At 43.4% G+C, this 18413-nt stretch overlaps 1 protein-coding gene across 1 annotated transcript in view; it reads left to right on the top strand.

Annotated features, from left to right (window-relative positions):
* Nucleotides 1-1081: 1081 nt before the first annotated feature.
* LOC108695691 (cilia- and flagella-associated protein 58) overlaps nt 1082-18413 on the top strand; it is a 30017-nt gene continuing 12685 nt past the window's right edge. The window contains exons 1-12 of the mRNA XM_041570088.1: nt 1082-1175; nt 6544-6825; nt 7885-8033; nt 8788-8944; nt 9808-10002; nt 10271-10408; nt 10769-10928; nt 11610-11692; nt 12722-12913; nt 13188-13349; nt 13617-13763; nt 17805-17945. Of these exons, the coding sequence (XP_041426022.1) occupies nt 1167-1175; nt 6544-6825; nt 7885-8033; nt 8788-8944; nt 9808-10002; nt 10271-10408; nt 10769-10928; nt 11610-11692; nt 12722-12913; nt 13188-13349; nt 13617-13763; nt 17805-17945 (1815 nt within the window). The 5' untranslated portion in view covers nt 1082-1166. The remainder of the gene's footprint in view (nt 1176-6543; nt 6826-7884; nt 8034-8787; nt 8945-9807; nt 10003-10270; nt 10409-10768; nt 10929-11609; nt 11693-12721; nt 12914-13187; nt 13350-13616; nt 13764-17804; nt 17946-18413) is intronic.

The raw sequence follows: 18413 nt of genomic DNA, 5'->3' as shown, positions 1-18413 counted from the left end.
TTGGAGGGGGCAGTTATACAGTTGGAGGGGCAGTTATACAGTTGGAGGGGGCAGTTATACAGTTGGAGGGGGCAGTTATACAGTTGGAGGGGCAGTTATACAGTTGGAGGGGGCAGTTATACAGTTGGAGGGGGCAGTTATACAGTTGGAGGGGCAGTTATACAGTTGGAGGGGCAGTTATACAGTTGGAGGGGCAGTTATACAGTTGGAGGGGCAGTTATACAGTTGGAGGGGCAGTTATACAGTTGTAGGGGGGAATTACTCACATTCCCAGGCGCCAGAGATAACCCAGTGCCCAACATCAGGCCGTGGCAAAGTTCTGACATTTTACTCTCACCTTCTGCTCATTCCCCTCCCTTCCTGCTCGTCATTGGCTCTTCCTGAGTTTGGGGCCCTGGGGAACAAGAATAGAAATATTTCCTCACAGTTATTTCTGTCCATCACTGACTGGCGACTCCCACTAGCGGACACTTCACCTGTAACTGTCACCCAGCGATCTTGTAACGTGTACAGACTCATTGTATTGTGTATAGCACATTATTATTATTATTATTATTGTGTGTGTGCTTCAACTGCTGCTTTATGTTTTAGTTTGAGAGTAGAGAGGAGAGTAGAATTAGTTAGAGGTGAGTAGAGAGGTGAGTAGAATTAGAGGTGAGTAGAGAGGTGAGTAGAGCTCAGTAGAGGCAGATGTTGGTAGAGGTGAGTAGAGGTAAGTGGACTTCACTTGAGGCAAGTAGAGGTGAGTAGAATTATGTAGATGTGAGTAGAAGTGAATACAAATAAGTAGAGAGGTGAGTACTGTGTGTAACAGGAGTTAGTAGAGGTGATTAGGAGTGAGTTTAGGTGAGTAAGTAGGGGGGTGAGTAGAAGTAAGTAGGGGGGTGAGTAGGGGTGAGAGACGTTACAGAGTTGATAATAAGGAAAGTAATGACGAGTCTCTACCAATAGACAGAGAGAGTTTAAACAAGGAGCGAATCTGAACTTCTCTCAGTCCCAGGCAGTAAACGTCACATTCCCTTTGCCAGGATCAAATATGGCCGCCGCGCACACAAACAATAACAAGTTAGCGATCACCCCCCCCCCACGGTAACTCTGCGCATGCGTAGTCACAGAGCCGGTTGCTAGGATACGGCAGGACGCATAAGTGGAGGCACGGGACAGCCATGTCTGAGGTGAGAGCTGGGGGGTAAAACCGGCCGATATTGTGTGATTGTGAGACCGTGTGTCTTTAATACTGTCCTGTTGTGTCTCCTATAATTGTCTCTCTGCCGTGTTGTCTCCTACCTACGTCATGTGCTCCTCATACTGTCCCAGTGTGTGTCCTCTTCTTATCATAAAGGGTTAATGGGATGTGTCCTCTTCTTATCATAAAGGGTTAATGGGATGTGTCCTCTTCTTATCATAAAGGGTTAATGGGATGTGCCCTCTTCTTATCATAAAGGGTTAATGGGAGTTGTTCTCTTCTTATCATAAAGGGTTAATGGGATGTGTCCTCTTGTTATCATAAAGGGTTAATGGGATGTGTCCTCTTCTTATCATAAAGGGTTAATGGGAGTTGTCCTCTTCTTATCATAAAGGGTTAATGGGAGTTGTCCTCTTGTTATCATAAAGGGTTAATGGGATGTGTCCTCTTGTTATCATAAAGGGTTAATGGGAGGTGTCCTCTTCTTATCATAAAGGGTTAATGGGAGGTGTCCTCTTGTTATCATAAAGGGTTAATGGGAGGTGTCCTCTTCTTATCATAAAGGGTTAATGGGATGTGTCCTGTTATAATAAAGGGTTAATGGGATGTGTCCTGTTATCATAAAGGGTTAATGGGAGTTGTCCTCTTGTTATCATAAAGGGTTAATGGGATGTGTCCTCTTGTTATCATAAAGGGTTAATGGGAGGTGTCCTCTTCTTATCATAAAGGGTTAATGGGAGGTGTCCTCTTGTTATCATAAAGGGTTAATGGGAGGTGTCCTCTTCTTATCATAAAGGGTTAATGGGATGTGTCCTGTTATAATAAAGGGTTAATGGGATGTGTCCTGTTATCATAAAGGGTTAATGGGATGTGTCCTCTTGTTATCATAAAGGGTTAATGGGAGGTGTCCTCTTCTTATCATAAAGGGTTAATGGGAGGTGTCCTCTTCTTATCATAAAGGGTTAATGGGATGTGTCCTGTTATCATAAAGGGTTAATGGGAATGGATCTGCTATTTATGGACAGAGAGAGAGTTGACAGAAAAGAGAGTGAAATGTTGGTTTGTGAGTTGGAGGAAGTGGAAAGAATATTGAGGAAGTAGAGAGTGAAATGAGGAGAAATAGAGGAAAGAACAGAGTGAAGAGTAAAGTGACAGACAGATCAGTGTTTGGTTCTTATCTCAGACTCAATGTGGATTCAAGAGAATCTCTTGTCAGTAATGTCAGTCCTACTAGTGCCATCCCCTATACTGGGCCTGAGTGTATATAAGCAGAGTGTATCCATTATATATATATTGTCTTTTCCATATATCTCATATAGTGACCTTTTTGGCCTGTTTACCAATACCTACTGCTGGGGTGGGTGCTGCTGGGGTGGGTGCTGCTGGGGTGGGTGCAGCTGGGTTGGGTGGTCCTGGGGTGGACATGGAAATGTCTGATCGCTGCTGATGAAATGGTTTATAGAGAGTTATTACACCTCACATTATATGTTAGATCTCACCGTAACCCCCTGTTCTATCTGGAAGGGTTGCAGGGAGTTGCAGTTCATCAGTAGCTTGAGGGATACAGGGGCTTATTGTCTTTATGCTTATTTGGATCCTCCATTGATTACATTGGGGTATCTGCTAGCAATTAAGACAGTATATAAATATAAATATAAGTATATAAATATATATTTTATTGTTATTATCATTAACATGTATTTATATAGCGCCAACATATTGCGTAGCTCTGTAAAGTAAATGTGATTATTCAACGAAATCACATGAATTCTATACATAGAACATATGGAGTTAAATACAATCAATACCGGTACAAAAGGTGAGGAAGGCCCTATGCAGAAAGAGCTTACACTCTAAAGGGAAGGGAGTAATACACAAGGTGTGGGAGTGGGTAAGATGGAATTAAGTGGGTGAGAAATGTGGTACTGTATGTGGTGTTGCGTTTGGTAGTTAAGCAGAGTGAGGGGAGGCTTCTCGAAAGAAGTGCGTTTTCAGAGATTTCTTGAAAGCAGAAAGGTTGGGAGAAAGTGGGACAGACCGTGGGAGAGAGTTCCAGAGGAGGGGTGCAGCCCTTGCAAAGTCTTGAATGTGAGCATGTGAGGAGGTAATGAGAGAAGAGTTGAGTAGCAGGTCAGTAGAGGAGCGTAGTAAGCGAGTGGGTGAGTATATAGAGATGAGTTCAGAGATGTAGGGTGGGGCAGAGTTATGAAGTGCTTTGAATGTCAGGGTCATTAATTTGAATTTGATTCTGAAAGGTAACGGAAGCCAGTGCAGGGATTGACAGAATGGCGAGGCAGAGGAGGAGCGGTTGCTGAGGTGTATGAGCCTCGCAGCAGTGTTCATTATGGACTGGAGAGCTGACAGTCTCTGGAGGGGGAGGCCAATTAAAAGAGAGTTACAGTAGTCTAGATGTGATATGATGAGAGAGTGAATAAGAATTTTGGCAGCATCTTGGGTGATAAATGATGGTATTTTGGAGATGTTCCTTAGGTGGAAGTGACATGATTTAATAAGTGACTGGATATGAGGAGTGAATGACAGGGCAGAATCTAGGATAACCCCAAGGCACCGGGCCTGGGGAGAGGGGGTGATGGTGGAATTGTTAACTATGATGGATACTTCCGGGATGTTACTGGTGTTAGTTGGAGGAAAGAGAACCATTTCAGTTTTAGAGAGGTTTCATTTAAGGTAGTGTTGCGACATCCAGGTAGAGATAGCGGACAGACAGGAGGAGACGCGAGTTAGGAGTTCTGGGTTGAGATCAGGAGATGAGAGATAGATCTGAGTATCGTCAGCATAGAGGTGGTAGTGGAAACCGTACGAATTTATTAATTTGCCGAGGGAGGAAGTATAGAGGGAGAATAGTAATGGTCCCAGGACAGAGCCTTGAGGAACTCCAACAGAAAGAGGTAGGGGAGAAGATGATACTCCATTGTAGGAGACACTGAAGGAACGATTGGTGATGTAAGAAGAGAACCAGGACAGGGCTGTGTCACGAAGGCCAAGCGACTGGAGGGACTGGAGGAGGAGAGGGTGATCTACAGTGTCAAATGCGGCTGAGAGATCAAGCAGTATTAGTAGTGAGAAATGATTGTTGGCTTTAGCGGTTAGAAGGTCATTAGTTAGTCGAGTCAGGGCAGTTTCCGTGGAGTGTTGTGGCTTAAAACCAGATTGTAGGGGGTCCAGCAGGTTATTGTCAGAGAGGAATGAGGTAAGTCGGTTGTAGACTAGGCGCTCAAGTAGTTTAGAGATGAAAGGTAGCAGAGAGAGAGATAGGCCGGAGGTTGTCAAGATTGGAGGATCAAGAGAGGGTTTTTTCAGAATGGGGGTGACAAGAGCATGTTTTAGTTGAGAAGGAAACAGTCCAGTTGAGAGGGAAAGATTAAATAGGTGAGTTAAGGCTTTGATTAGACAAGGATTGGTATTGCGGAGAAGTTTTGAGGGAATTGGATCAAGCGGCAGGTGGTAAGGTGAGAAGAGGCCAGAAGCTTTGAGACTTCCTCATCAGTGACAGGGGTGAAGGAGCACAGGAGAGACTGGGGAGTGTGAAGGGAGGGGGGTGGAAGTCTAGGGGGTTGAGTAGTGTAATGTCCCTTCTGATAGTGACAATTTTGTTTTTGAAGTGCTCAGCAATATCTTGAGCAGAGACAGATGTGCATGGAGGGGGTGGAGAAGGGGAAAGGAGAGGGTTAAAGGTGGAGACAAGTTGTGCTGGTTTTTTAGAAAGGGAGTTAATGAGTGAAGTAAAGTAAGTTTGTTTGGCTTGGAAGAGGCTGGTGTTAAAGGAGCGCAGGGCAGATTTGTAGCTCCAAAAGTCTCATTCTGAGCGGGATTTGCACCAGCGACGCTCAAGTGCACGTGAATGTCTTTGGAGCTTGTGTATGAGCAGTATGTCACGGTTGAAGGGGTTTGGGTCGAGAACGTTTAGTTTTTATAGGAGCAGCTCATTTAGGGCACTGGTGAGAGGACTATAGTAGTAGCCACATTAGGACATGAGATGGCTGAGATAGTAGAGTGAAGAGAGTGAAAGGAAGAAGATAGATGAGACTACAGTTTGCAAGTCACGGTAAGTACGTGTTTGGGGAATAGCAGGGGGTGAGGAGGGAGTTAGTGAGAGTTGAAATGTGACCATATTGTGATCAGAGAGGGGAAATGGGGAGTTAGTAAAATTGCTGGTCGGTATATTATATGTACAGACATTTCTGCTGATCTGGGGCCCTCAGGCCAGACTGGCTACTGGGTGAAGCTGAGTTGCGGGGAGTGTCGTGGGATTTATGTAGCTGTCTGTGTATCTGGGAATAGTATGTACAATATATATATATACACTTCCCACACACTGGCGCTGCCATACTGATTGCACCCAGAGAAGTCTGACATGCAGTACAAGTCCTGGGTCAGAGCCGGGTTGGTACCGAGGGACAAAGCCTTGGGAATCTTTGCATATCAGATTCTTTATTCCGGGGTTCTGTCCCAGCCTGTGGCCCCCGCAGCTCTTTAGCAGGAAAGATCTGTACCCCTAAATAGGCCCCAGAACCCCCATCTTCTTTTCTGCTGCACCCCTGGTTACAGTGGGGTTTCCCCAGGGTCTACAGATCCCCCCAAACTCAAACAACACATGGGCAGGTTCATTGGCTATTGGTTTTACTGAAGGATTTTGATTGGCTGAAACATTAGGTTTCGACTGAGCACTTCCAGTCATGTGACAACCAAGTGCACCAGTTTTTACATTTAAAGGGGTTGTTCGCCTTTAAGTTAACTATTAGTATGATGTAAAGAGGGATATTTCTACAGGTAACACTCGTATTCCCAATTCCTCCCAGTGCAGGTACCAGGAACTGAAATACTGTGTATATTGCATGTAGATTGTATGTAAGTTGTATGTAGATTGAATGTAGATTGTATGTAGATTGCATGTATATTGCATGTAGATTGAAAGTATGTTGTATGTAGATTGAATGTAGATTGTGTGTAAATTATATATTATATGTAGATTATATATAGATTGTATGTAGGTTACATGTATATTGCATGTTGATTGAATGTAGGTTGTATGTAGATTGAATGTAGATTGTGTGTAGATTGTGTGTAGATTGTGTGTAAATTATATATTATATGTAGATTGTATGTAAATTGTATGTAGATTACATGTATATTGTATGTATATTGTGTGTAAATCATATATATTATATGTAGATTGGCTGTAGATTACATGTATATTGTATGCATATTGTATGCATATTGTATGTATTTTGTATGTGGAGTACATGTATATTGTATGTCGATTACATGTTATTGTATGTAGATTGTATGTAGATTGTATGTAGATCATAACAGAGCCCAATTGTTCTCACCCCCAGGAGAAGTCAGAGCAGAGTGGCTCCGATGAAAAGGCTTTTGAGGCCCTGGAGCGAGACTTCCAAGAGGTTCTGCAGGAGCTGACGGGAGACAAAAGCCTGGAGAAATTCCAGGGGGAGTATGAGAAACTGCACAGTGCACTGAGGAAATCTTATGAAAATGAGAAACGTTTGATGGCGAAATGCAGGGAGTTGAACGCAGAGATTGTGGCAAATGCCACCAAAGTGGCCACGGCCCTAAAACTCTCCCAGGAGGATCAGAGCACCATCGTCTCCCTGAAAAAGGTAAAATCAACCCAAATTACAAACTCCTTTCCAACCAGGTGCTAAACTGCATACAGGTGTGTTTAGGGCTCCCTCTAGTGGCCAGTGACGGAACATCTCTCACTACTTATTATATGTTACAGGGCAACCCTTTTGAAATAAAAAAAAAACAAAAGTGGTATAAAGGTGATCCCTTTATTGGCCAACTAATATCATCATAGCAAACTTTCAGAACATTTTAGTTCCTTTTTTATGCTGATTACAGTGAAGTTAAAATGTTCTGAAAGCTTGTTTTATGATGATATTAGTTAGCCAATAAAGGGATCACCTTTATACCACTTTTGTTATTTTTTATTTCAAAAGGGTTGCCCTGTAACATTTTTACTGGCTAACACGGTACAGCAACTTTACCTGCAATTACTTATTATATAGGATTCTTGGTCCATATATATATATATATTTATTTATAGTGCTTGCATATGGTTTAGCGACGTCTCTGTACAAAACATTAATACAGAAGCGGTATAGCAGTGCACTAATTTAAAAAAATACTATGCATACAATTACATCACATAAGGAGATTCCTGTCCCAAAAAGCTTACAATCTAAGTGGGTAAGTAACTTTCAGACACAAATTTTACTTAATTGACTGTGAAGCTGCACAAGGGCCAGCACCTGCTTAGCATATACTGTCATAATCCAGTGCATGGAAATCAATTAAAGGGCAAATAAAAGTCCCAAGATAAAAACTGGCAACTCTGTGCTCTAATATTAGTGAGAAGAGTCTTGTGGTACATGGCATTTAGCATTAAGATGGCACCCCCATGTCCCCTCAGTACAAGCAGAGATAAGTAAGGAATACAGGTGAGTATATGAGCAAGCCCTGCCCCCATCCATAATGTGGGATTAGTATCATGTTTAGCCTTTGCTTTATATTTATATTGCAATAAATAAATAAATGCATTTGCATTGTTTCTTTCCAACAGTGAGATTTGGTTGCGATAGATTTGCTTGTTCTGCCTTCATTACTGGCTGCCTGTGATGTCACGATATCATATATCCGGGCTTTTGCTTTATTAGGAGATTGAAAAGGCTTGGAAGATGGTGGACTCGGCCTACGAGAAAGAACAGCGCGCCAAGGAAACCATTAACTCCCTGAAAGACGAAGTCAAAAGTCTGTCCAAACAGGTGGAGCAGGGGGCAGGAATGTCAGCGGGGCAAGAACACAGGTAAATAGGGTAACTCTGCTTATTGCTCAGGGGCAGAATAATTAGGGGCAGGAATACCTGCAAGACGTGAGAAGAGGTAAATATAGTTCATTATTAAAACGTATTATGAGGTTCTGGGGTTTAGGCTTATGGGGCATTTTTTTCTGTTGGTAAAAAGAACACCTGACCCCAGCCAGGCTCATATTTTGGGTCAAAATCCTCCGTTACCATCAGTCTCGGTCTCATGGACTTTCCATTCATTTCTATTCCAAGTCATAATCAACGACGAGCAGCACGGCCAGGTTTGGGCAGTTTTCTATCAGCATTACACATTAGTATAATACTACCTGTATAACCTGTATACTCATCAGTTCTCTGAACAAACCCTCCATCTATTCAGTTTGGCTTTGTGGATGTTGCACTATAGATGCTAACTGAGGGGGTGCCAGAACAGGGGTGCACAGAGTTGCAATAGCTGCTTTATGAGTGGTAGTTATCAGATTGAAGACTAATGGACCTTTCTGTACAATATGAATGAGTATTGAGCAGTTCTGCCAGTAGTAGCCCCAAGTGAACAGATGAACTTGTATTAGTTGTTACTTATTAACACCACCCTATTCTGCAGAACTGTACAATAAAGGAGAATACATGAGACAAATACTGATGGATGAAGGACGTAATAAGGTCCCCACTCGTTAGAGTTAATTAAATGCTCAGTAGACTTGGCTGGGAATGTCACAGGGAATGTCACAGGGTTTCTCCGGATCTGTTTCAGTGTCAATGATCTACTGGAGGCTAAAGAGGAGCTGAGCAAAGAGCGGGACGAGCTTCTGGCTGAGGTGGTGAAACTGCGGGAGAACTTGGTAAAGGCGACGGAGCTGCAGCAAGAGGCAGAGAAATCAAAGGAGGAGGCAGAACAGGGAATCATTCAGGTTTGTGGGACCTTCCTGAGAGCAGGGGAGTCACAGGGAACCCTAATATGACTTACAGGGGGATGGCAGAGGCTGCAGTATCACAATAGAGATGACAGAGGTCCTACAAGCATAAGCTACTGATATACGGATCAGAATAATGTTTTACCCACATGTGACCATAACCAGACCCGTTATAATTCTCACTGACCTGAGCCCAAATCTATCATCTCTATCACTGACCCAGACTCTCCGGTGTCATTACAAAGGGCCACAGGGTAAGGAGCAAGGGCAGGTACAGGTGCTGGTCCAGCAATAATGGTGTCTAGACCTGATACCTGTCTGAATCATGAAACCACACCCATATTGCATCCCAAATCTGCCTGACCTGAGGAATTTGGACGCAATCATGCATCACTAATATAAGCTGGTATAGAAGCAGGACTATTTCTGAGCACATTGCTGATCATTGGCAAACTGGTGCCGTCCTATTTATAACTATTTATAAGCCCCTGAATTCTGAAGCCTCAAAGCTTTGTGCCCCATCCAGCCTCACTGCCTAATCACCTGGGCAATGGCAATTTCTGCTTAAAGGGAATGTCAACCCAAAAATACATTTTTGGCCTAATAAAAGAAAAGAAATTCTAAGCAACGTTGTAATATACATTCATTACACATTTTCTATAGTTTATTTGTATATGTATTGCTATAGAAAGCAGTGTCTGTCCCTGTCTAGTCCCTGTTGAGGCGCCAACCTTAGCTGTGCCATTAGTTTGCCCTCATTTCAGGCCATGTCCCCCGGACACTTTGCTTCCTTCATTCCTGACACACGGGCTCCTTGATGGCCACTGAGCTGAGCGGCTGCCTCTTTCTATTCATTGCAGCTTCAGCAAGAAATTCAGATGCGGCAAAATGAAGCCTCCAGAGAGTCCCGCAAGAAGGAGAGGCTGGAGAAGGACCTGAGAGTCCTGCAGAGCGAGTCTGAGGCAAAGCAGCTGGAAATCAAGGCCATGCAGCAGAACCTGACAAAGAACAAGGAGGAACTTCAGAGACTGGAACAGCAGCTCAAAGAGAACAAGGTATTAACCCTCCCATCATGCACTGCATCAAGTCTCTGCTTCACTGGATGTGCATTAAATATTGACGGGCCAGCTGTCAGAGTGTGTGTGTACTTCCCATTGGATCTCACAGCAGAACCGCCTTTTATCTCTCACAAATACAGGCCCCAGTCTAAAAGGATTTAGATTTCTGTTCTAGAAAGACCCATTTGTTGCGGAAGTTACTTGGCGAGGAAGGTGCAGCCCAGGGACACTTTTGCCTAATGATATTTCCATGGTTTTATTCCAGATATTAAATGAAAGAGTTTCTAAGGAACTGGAGCAGTTTCAGATGAGGAACAATAAACTCCAGCAAGAGAACGAGCAGCAAAGTGTCATCAGTGATCAACTGGCCCAGGAGAACCAGCAGAAGCAGCTAGAGCTAAAGGTACCAAAGTTACTGGGTCTCATAGTATTGTAAAGCCCCAGCCCAGATACCCAGCACAGAAGAGCAGGACTTAAATGGTCCAATCTGTATTCTGTTGTTATCATGCCTAATAAACCATTGGTTTCACCATAGTCTTTTGTGCTAGCAGTACTAGGAATGCCTCTGCTGGAATACTGCCGGCCCACGGAGACCCATTGGGCAAGGAACGACCTTCTCAAGACCCCCTCACAGTGGCCAATAATCTGTCAATCAGAAGCTTTTGTGGACATGTGTGTGAACTAGATTTGTAACACATTGTGACCCCTAGGGCTGTCTAAGCCCCCAAATAGATTTTCTTATACATTTATACTCTGTACACAGGCCAAGGAGGAAGAGGTGAACCAAATGCGCCAAGAGATTTCCAAGGTTTCCAAAGCCAGAGAGACAATACAGAGAAAATACCGTCAAATGGAGGAGCAGAAGACTGAGGTGGAGCAGCAAAGAGAGACCTTGAAAAACCAAATCACTGGATTTGAGAGAGGTAAAGGATTGAATACAGGCAACTACCGTTAGACATATCAGTATATTGGGCCAGTCTCATACATAGGTCATAGCCGAGGCTGCAACAAAACACACATGGAATCCAGCTGAACCCTATCGTTAAAGGCCTCCACAAGATTCTGAAGAATGTGAAACCCCAAAAAGAAACTGTAATATCAGGGCTAAGTCACGTTGTTGCAGTTGAACATAAAGATTCACACCAACTTACATGACAGTTTGATGCTGTGTTTTTAGATTGTAAAACATGTGGCAGACACTATGCCCCAAAATCACCCTGTGTGTCATAGGTCTATGTAAATAAGCCATAATTAGTTATCAGTGTACTCTGCACCGCCCCGCAAGTGGCCCTTGTATGACATAATATATATATATATGGGATGGGACCCGAAAGGTCAGAGGAGCTGGAAGGTCTTATTTGTAGATTTGTACATCAGAAAGTGTACGTCAGGCTTATGCAATGTCAGATTTGCCTATAGTTGTTCAAATGAATTGTATAAGCAAAAGCTTATCATTTCTCTGCCACTGAGACTCCTTTACACTCCACACGTCCAGCTCAGTGATATGATGTCTATAAAGTGGCTGCTGTTACTCTCACAAAGAAGCTCCAGCCTTGGCAATGAACTCCATCTGCCTTTTCTGTAATATCCCTTTATTGCTTTAGAGCTGGAGTCTGTGAAGAAACAAGCTGAGCTGGATAAGAAAGCTGTAGAGGAGCTGGTGCGAGAGAGGGACATGCTGAATAAGGTAGGCTCTTTATTCTACCTGGTTGTCTTGGAAACTTGAAGCCTGAGGGGGAGGTGGAGGAATGATCAGATAAGAGATTTAAAGGAAAAATCAAAGTTGCAGACAGTAGGACAGGATGGTGGAAATAGGACAGGAGTAAGATGGAGACAATAGGACATGCAGGAGACATTAGGCCAAACAGAAATTGTAGAGCAAGATGAAAGCAGCAAGGCATAGTAATATGGGGACAGTAGGACGAGATGGAGACAGTAGGACAAGACAGAGACAGTAGGACAAGATGGAGACAGTAGGACAAGATGGAGACAGTAGGACAAGATGGAGACAGTAGGACAAGATGGAGACAGTAGGGCAAGATGGAGACAGTAGGACAAGATGGAGAGAGTAGGGTAACATGGAGACAGCAGGACAAGATGGAGACAGTAGGGCAAGATGGAGACAGTAGGACAAGATGGAGACAGTAGAGCAAGATGGAGACAGTAGGACAAGATGGAGACAGTAGGGCAAGATGGAGACAGTAAGACAAGATGGAGGCAATAGGGCAAGAAGGAGAGCAAGATAGAACATAGGGCAAGATGAAGACCAAAGGCCAATGTGGAGACTGTAAAACACGATCGAGATAGTAGGGCAAGGATAGAGATAGTCAGTCGATTTGGAGACAGTAGGGCGAGATGGTGTCAATGTGTTGCACATGCTGCAGCTCTGTCGTTGCATTTATAAAACTCCCAGTATGCAAAGGCTAAGGTGCACGTGGTTGTTTTTTATCCTTTCAAACAAAATATTTTGTTGTAACAAGAACAATACATTTTTTTTAGAGCTGCCTCACTCCCCGCTCTTTGTAGAATATGATAAGATTAAACTTGCTTATTGAAACTGAGAGTGAGCCCCCCCCCAGTAGCCTTCAGGTCCCCTGCCCTTATCATTGTTATGCTTCTGAATAAGTCTAAGGAGTTTTCCCTGAGGTTGGGGAAGGTGGAATTAGTGATCCACCTCTCAGTTTTCTCATGTGTCGAAGCAACTTCTCTATTCTAGAACCTCCTGCGGTCGGCCAATGCCACCGAGAAGCAGCAGAGTCTGGTGAAACTTCATGAACAGTCCAAGAAGAACCTGGAGGAAGAGATCCAGAGCTACAAGGAGGAGGCTCAGAAACAGAGGAAAATTATCTACCAGCTGGAGAAAGAACGGGACCGCTATATAAACGAGGCCAGCGACCTCACGCAGAAGGTAAGTGTCTACTGCCCATTGGGTAGCAGGGGGTATCTCTTTCATTGATGAAGGTAAGTGACTTGCTTGGAGCCCAGATACAATGCAGAATTTGCTTTCCCTGGGGTATTAATGAGCAGCTGGCAGGCTCCCAGATGTTCTGTTTGGACTCCAACTCCCAGCATGCTTTATTCTTCACCAATATCTGACAGTGAGCAGTGATTCTGCAGGGAGCACTCGGTAGTATTGGTTGACCCCTCTACTCATCAGTCCCATCCCATGTCTCTGTCCCCAGGTTCTGCAGCACATGGAGGATATAAAGGTTCGGGAGATGCAGATATTTGATTACAAGAAGAAAATCGCTGAGGCAGAGACAAAGCTGAAGCAACAGCAGAATCTCTATGAGGCCGTGAGGTCCGACAGGAATCTGTACAGCAAGAACCTCATTGAGGCCCAGGTACACTGGTTGTCTGAAAGATTCGGTAATAAACATGAACCCTGTCCAACTGCCACCTACACTCTGACAATGAGGATATCACACTTGGGTGTCACTAGACATCAGCCTTTCACCGAGAAAATGGGCAGCCAAACCCAACTGAAATTCTGGCCCATGTGATAACTAAAGCTCTACAGTCTAAAGCCATGTGATAAAGCAGTGACATTGCCCCTGTGGCCTTCCTGCCCCTTCTGCTCCGGGAATCTGACACTTTTGCTGTTCTGACAGGATGAAATCACAGAAATGAAACGGAAACTCAAAATCATGAACCACCAGGTGGATCAACTGAAGGAGGAGATCAGTTCCAAAGAGTCGGCACTAGTGAAGGTACATCTGGACCACCAGCGCATAGAGAAGGAGAAAGAGGCTCTCAAGGTAAGTGTCAGTTTGAGGAAGGTGTCTGTGCAATGGGAAGGAGGCTTGTACTGGGTTATGTAATAAATGGTTCTAATTACGTCTAATCATAGAGTTCCTCACCACACCGGGCAACTTTAAAATATTTGTCAATGTTGAAATGCCATAAAGGAACTGTAGTTACAATGTATATATAATTATGTGTATTGGTGGGCATCTGATATTACATTATAAATCAAATAGTGGGATTTCCAAATATAGCATTAGCATTACACAATCAAAAAAGTGTGAAGAAAAATTAAAAACCATAAAGATATAGGTGAATCAATATAAATAAAGGATCATAAATATAAACAAAAATACCTGTTTAAACAAAATAAGAAATATCAAATCTAGTGTTTAGGCATTGCGGATTATACATCCAGAATCTAGAATTGAACGTACCATATCCCCCCTCTTAAAGGGGTATGTACCTTTTCGATCACTTTAACTCCTAGATCCAAAATACCATGTTTGCTGCACAAACTGAAGTGTTTATCAATAGGAGATCTAATATCACCTTTCTGTATAACATTTAAATGCTCCCTGACTCTCTCCTTGAGGGGACGGATTGTACGTCTGGTACAGGACTTGCACTCAAGCAAATAAACCATACGGTTGCTACAACTATTACAGTACATGTCGGTTTGAATATTTGGCCAGTAACAGTAACATTAGATTTAAATTCAGAACAGACTGTAATCACTTTGCATGTCTTAAAGGGACCCTGTCATCTGAAAACATGTTTTTTTCAAAACACATCAGTTAATAGTGCTGCTCCAGCAAAATTCTGCACTGAAATCCATTTCTCAAAAGAGCAAACAGATTTTTTTATATTCAATTTTGAAATCTGACATGGGGCTAGTCATATTGTCAATTTCCCAGCTGCCCCAAGTCATGTGACTTGTGCCTGCACTTTAGGAGAGAAATGCTTTCTGGCAGGCTGCTGTTTTTCCTTCTCAATGTAACTGAATGTGTCTCAGTGGGACTTGGCTTTTACTATTGAGTGTTGTTCTTAGATCTACCAGCAGCTGTTATCTTGTGTTAGGGAGCTGCTATCTGGTTACCTTCCCATTGTTCTGTTGTTTGGCTGCTGGGGGGAAAGGGAGGGGGTGATATCACTCCAACTTGCAGTACAGCAGTAAAGAGTGATTGAAGTTTATCAGAGCACAAGTCACATGACTTGGGGCAACTGGGAAATTGACAATATGTCTAGCCCCATGTCAGATTTCACAATTGAATATAAAAAAATCTGTTTGCTCTTTTGAGAAATGGATTTCAGTGCAGAATTCTGCTGGAGCAGCACTATTAACTGATTCATTTTGGAAAAAAAAATTCTCCCATGACAGTATCCCTTTAAGGTGGCCATACACTGAAGGATCCGCTCGTTTAGTGATGTCGCCAAGCGAGCGGATCTCTCTATCACCTTGAGGTGGGTGATATCGGGCTGATCCAATCGTGGGCCCTAGGGCCCAATGATTGGATCATAACGAAGGGTAATCGGATCGCAGAACCACTTCAACAAAAAGATGCGGCCACGATCTAACGGATTTTTCGTCCTGTCTGATTGACATCTGGCAGCCTTTCGGGCAGATAACGTCGGAGGGCCCCATACATGGGCCAATAAGCTGTCGACCTGGCCTGTCTGGATCTTTTATCGGCCCGTGTATGGCCACCTTTACAGGGGTATTTCCCACATGTACTTAGCCAATTGCCTGAGAGAGAAGGACCAGATACCAGTGTAGGTGACTTCCTAGATATCAATTTTAAGGGATTAGTGGACCAAATCTCTTTTAAGATAGGATCATTAAAAAGCATTGGAAGATGCTTACATATTATTCTGTAATCACCCATAGCAACCAATCAGCAGGTAGCATTTATGGCTTTTAAAAGCAAACATGGTTCCATGGTTGCCATGGGTTACTGCTCCTGGGCAAACATTGTGCCTTTTACTACATATGGGGGTATAGTGCACAAAGCAGGACAAGCTTGAAGGGGACATGCATGGTAAAGTACGGTTGCTCAGAGTTGTTCAAGTTATTAGCAGTTCTTCATCTACTATTATTATAAACTATATGCGGCTACCTGATCGATTATCACTTTTGAGTTTCTGCTGAACACCAGGGGGCGCTTATTATGTGATATCAGCAGTGTAAGTCCTACAATACCTTACACAAGTGCCTATAAAAGCACCGTGAGCAATTCTGTATTAATATTGTATTAATATTGTGGGTTGAGGCAAATGCCAGAGGGGCTACTGTAAGGTGCCAGAGACAGTCACTATTTATTGGGCTGGAGGGGGGCTGTTTGGGCCTCTGTGTACTGGAAATGCCAGGGACTATTTCGATTCCCGTTCTGGGCCTGATAGTATGTGATTCTCTAAGTCTCTGGGCCTGATAGTATCTGATTCTCTAAGTCTCTGGGCCTGATAGTATGTGATTCTCTTAAGCCCAAGTCCATATCCAGTAAATGCTCAGACCAGCGCTCACAATTATTGCTTTATACAGGTATGGGATCCATTATTAGGAATCCTGTTATCCAGAAAGCTCTGAATTACAGAAAGGCCACTCCATTTTATCCAAATAATTCAAATGTTTAAAACTGATTTCCTTTTTCTGTGTAATAATAAAACAGTCGCTTGTACTTGATCCCAACTAAGATATAATTAATCCTTATTGGAAGCAAAACCAGCCTATTGGGTTTATTTAATGTTTACATGATTTTCTAGTAGGCGTAAGGCATGAAGATCCAAATTACAGGAGGATCTGTTATCCAGAAAACCCCAGGTTCCGAGCATTCTGGAAATCAGGACCCATACCTCTATGCAAGACCTTTAGGTGCTGAGAGTTTTATCACTTACAGTATGTACAGTAACACTTGAATTTATTTTAACAAAAAAAACTCCCTCCCTCCTGCCCTTCATCCTGAGTGTGTGTCTGTCAGACACTGGCAGCTGCTTTATATAACACTGCTGAGTATCTACATGCTGGTTTGGATGGGGCTGTGCAGCAGAAGTGCTTGTGAAATGGTCCTGGGTCCCTGTATACAGCATTCTGGTTGCACCTGATCGTGGCATCCCTGCTCATGAAGCGCATTATAAACAAACTGTATCATTAGAGGGATTGACTGTCAGTCTGGCAACTCCGCTTCCCACTGTGATCGTTTCCTCTGTCTGTCGCTCGTGTCAGCTCTTCTGCTCAGTGTATATATGACAGACGATTGATCCGAGGCAGAGACAGTGCTGATGAGTTTAATCACATGTACCTGTCGCATCTCTCACTTGTCATATTCTGGGAGAATCGTCTCGCTGCCTTATTCCTTGTCTAACCCTCCAGCCACCAGCTCCTCATTGTGTCTGGCATCCCAGAAATCCCAGGCTGACAAGAATCCTTTAGCTCCTCAATTATTCAACACTAGGTCTCTTCCTCCTGGGCCCCCAGGCTCTGCATCTTGCAATAGTATTGATACTGTCAGGGGAAATGCAGGATTTGCAGCTTTTTACCATTAATCAGACACAATGTAGCCTTCATGTGACACGTACAACTAAAGTCAGTTTGCTTCATTTCTAATCAAGATGAAGCAGAAGCCATGCCGTGTATCAGGGGGATCATTGTGTTTTATATGTAAATGCCATGTGTCACTCATATATATTTGTGCTTTATACTGTATGTGTGAGCCGTGTTTCAGCGGGATCATTGAGGTTTATATGTGTGTGCCGTGTATCAGCGGGATCATTGAGGTATATATGTGTGTGCCGTGTATCAGCGGGATCATTGAGGTTTATATGTGTGAGCCGTGTATCAGCGGGATCATTGAGGTATATATGTGTGTGCCGTGTATCAGCGGGATCATTGAGGTATATATGTGTGAGCCGTGTATCAGCGGGATCATTGAGGTATATATGTGTGAGCCGTGTATCAGCGGGATCATTGAGGTTTATATGTGTGTGCCGTGTATCAGCGGGATCATTGAGGTATATATGTGTGTACCGTTTATCACTCATATGATTGCACTTGATTACAGGCCGAGCTGCAGAAGATGAAGCAGCAGAGTATAGAGACCAAGCAGCTGATCGACAATCAAGAAGCAGAAGAAAAGAAACTTCTGAAGATCATTTCTGAGGCCGATTCCGAGAGGTTAAGGCAAAAGAAAGAACTAGAGCAGGTAACTCTATCACATTTGTTACTAATACTAATACACCACTTCCAATTATGTTACCACCCAACATGTCCCATTCATTCCATAATTTTCCATCATTTCCCTTTCATTCCATCATTTTCCAAAACGTCCCATTCATTCCATCATTTCCCAACACGTCCCATTCATTCCATCATTTCCCAACACGTCCCATTCATTCCATCATTTCTTAACACGTCCCATTCATTCCATCATTTCCCAACATGTCCCATTCATTCCATCATTTCCCAACATGTCCCATTCATTCCATCATTTCCCAACACGTCCCATTCATTCCATCATTTCCCAACACGTCCCATTCATTCCATCATTTCCCAACACGTCCCATTCATTCCATCATTTCCCAACACGTCCCATTCATTCCATCATTTCCCAACACATCCCATTCATTCCATCATTCCCCAACACGTCCCATTCATTCCATCATTTCCCAAC

This window comes from Xenopus laevis, chromosome 7L, assembly GCF_017654675.1.
Source record: "Xenopus laevis strain J_2021 chromosome 7L, Xenopus_laevis_v10.1, whole genome shotgun sequence".
Taxonomy (NCBI): domain Eukaryota; kingdom Metazoa; phylum Chordata; class Amphibia; order Anura; family Pipidae; genus Xenopus; species Xenopus laevis.
The sequence above is the reverse complement of the archived record's forward strand: the minus strand, read 5'-3'. Positions and strand labels throughout refer to the sequence as shown.